At 46.1% G+C, this 2,449-nt stretch overlaps 1 protein-coding gene across 1 annotated transcript in view; it reads left to right on the forward strand.

Moving 5' to 3' along the window:
• The window catches only part of LOC100940625 (ATP-dependent RNA helicase DDX19A), a gene marked incomplete at its 3' end in the record, with an annotated part of 33,932 nt that overhangs the window by 21,179 nt on the left and 10,304 nt on the right, over positions 1-2,449 (forward strand). The window contains exons 6-7 of the mRNA XM_012806107.1: positions 1,624-1,726; positions 2,050-2,164. Of these exons, the coding sequence (XP_012661561.1) occupies positions 1,624-1,726; positions 2,050-2,164 (218 nt within the window). The remainder of the gene's footprint in view (positions 1-1,623; positions 1,727-2,049; positions 2,165-2,449) is intronic.

Genomic DNA, 2,449 nt, shown 5'->3' on the forward strand with positions numbered 1-2,449 from the left:
TTAGCCGGTTGAGCTATAGGCGCCGAGCCGTAATTATCTTTTTTGTTATTTATGTTTTTATTTTTTTATTTTTGAGATGAAGTCTCACTATGTCACTCTCTGTAGAATGCCACAGCTCACAGCAACCTCCAACTGTTGGGCTTAAGCAATTCTCTTGCCTCAGCCTCCCAGGTAGCTGGGACTATAGGCACCTGCCACAACACCCAGCTATTTTTTGTTGTTGTTGTAGTTGTTACTGTTGTTTAGCAGGCCTGGACCAGGTTTAAATCTGCCAGCCCCAGTGTATGTGGCCGGTACCCTAACCACTGAGCTATGAGCATTGAGGCTTTTTTTTTTTCCTTTTTGATGCAGAGTCTCACGCTGGTGCTCACCCAGGCTAGAGTGCTGTGGCATCACTCTGGCTCACAGCAACCTCAGACTCCTGGGTTCAAGCAGTCCTCCTGCCTTGGCCTCCTAAGGGCCTGGGACTATATGTGCCCTCCATAACTCCCTGGTGATTTTTCTATTTTTAGTAGAGATGGGGTCTCACTCTTGCTCAGGTTGGTCTCAAACTCCTGAGCTCAAACAATCATCTTACCTCAGCCTCCCAGAGTGTTAGGATTAAAGAGGTGAGCCGTAGCACCTGGCCTATAATTATCTTTTTTTTTTTTCTTTTTAGACAGAATCTCAAGCTGTTGCCCTGGGTAGAGTGCCTTGGCATCACAGCTCACAGCAACCTCAAACTCTTGGGCTTAAGCAATTATCTTGTCTCAACTTCCCAAGTAGCTGGGACTACAGGCGCCCGCCACAACACCCGGCTATTTTTCTGTTGCAGTTGTCATTGTTGCTTTAGCTGGCTCCTGGCCAGATTCGAACCTGCCAGCCTCAGTGTATGTGACATGCTTGCTACCCACTGAGCTACGGGCACCGCCTAATTATCTTTTTTTTTTTTTTTTTGAGACTAATTATCTTTTTTAATGATACAAGTACTACCTAGTCCTGACACTGGGTCACATGAAGTAGAATATAAAAGTTCCCTCTAACACATCCATCTGCCTTAGTATCTTGCATTGTCCATAAAAATGGCAAAACTGCCCACACAGAAGGACTTGAGTCCTAGGGATATGTTGTGGCTCAGCAGAAAATGTCATTGGGGACTTGTCTGGGCACAGTTCTTACTCTGTACTCTTGATTTCCATGGGCCCTTAGGGTATAAAACTAGGGGCACTCTAGCTGTCCTGGCATCTAGAATGAGGATTTCTTGGTGTAAACTTAATCTAAAACAATTATTTCCTATTTAAGCTGGGTTTTTAAAACGGTATACAAAAAAAAAAAAATACAAAAGTGGCCAGGCACAGTGGCTTACACCTATAATCCCGGCATTTTGGGGAGCTAAGGCAATATGATAGCTTGAACTCAGGAGTTTGAAGTTGCTGTGAGATAAGATCGTGCCACTAGACAGCAGCCTGGGTAACAGAGTAAGACCCTGTCTCAAAAAGTGTCAAAGTAATTTGTGCTCAATGCAGAAAACCTGGGTGACAAAGAGGAGCATAAAGGGAGAGAGATTCCTTTCATCCAGAAAGAACTTGACACTTTATTATGTTTAACCAGCGTTGATTTCATTTCTGTTATTCTTTGATGCAGTCCACAGAACCTGATTGCCCAGTCTCAGTCTGGCACAGGAAAGACAGCTGCTTTTGTCTTAGCCATGCTCAGCCGGGTGGAACCAGCGGACAGATATCCCCAGGTGAGGACTTGGAAAGCCTGGTAGCCCTGGCTTGCCTACCCTGGGAAGGACAGTGCCACCAGTGGGGGCTTAAAGAGAGGGTTGAAGTTTCTGACGTCTTAATGCTGTGGCCCAGCCTTCGGCAGTAGCAGTTTTCAAAGGCCTCCACCAAGCCAGGGCTCCCTGCTGAGGGCTTGGGTCTGTGACTGAAAGGTGGGCCTGCTGCTGTGGAGGATGCGGGTCTGTACTATTCACTTGGCAGTAACATCAGAGTACTTGTTGCTGAGCTTGTGTCTGTTGCTAAATGGCTCTCCTGAACTCATCCTGTGTGATCTCTCTGTCAGTGTCTATGTCTCTCCCCAACGTATGAGCTGGCACTTCAAACAGGGAAAGTGATTGAGCAGATGGGCAAATTTCATCCAGAACTAAAGCTTGCTTATGCTGTCCGAGGCAATAAATGTGAGTATAAGGGGTGACACCTACACAGTGAGCAGGGTAGGGTGGTTAAGTTTGAATTTTGAAGATGTCATAAGCTTATTCAACTTCAATTTAATCTGGCCCTGGAGACTAGCGGCATGGCTTTTAGCAAATTCATTTAAATACCTCCTAATTTGTTAACAGTGTTCTATCTTAAAATAAGATTTTAAGTTGGGCTCGGCACCTGTGGCTCAAGCGGCTAAGGCGCCAGCCACATACACCTAAGGTGGCGGGTTCGAATCCCCAGCCCGGGCCCGCCAAACAACA

Source organism: Otolemur garnettii, unplaced genomic scaffold (assembly GCF_000181295.1).
Source record: "Otolemur garnettii isolate 467f Iridium unplaced genomic scaffold, OtoGar3 scaffold00047, whole genome shotgun sequence".
Taxonomy (NCBI): Eukaryota; Metazoa; Chordata; class Mammalia; order Primates; family Galagidae; genus Otolemur; species Otolemur garnettii.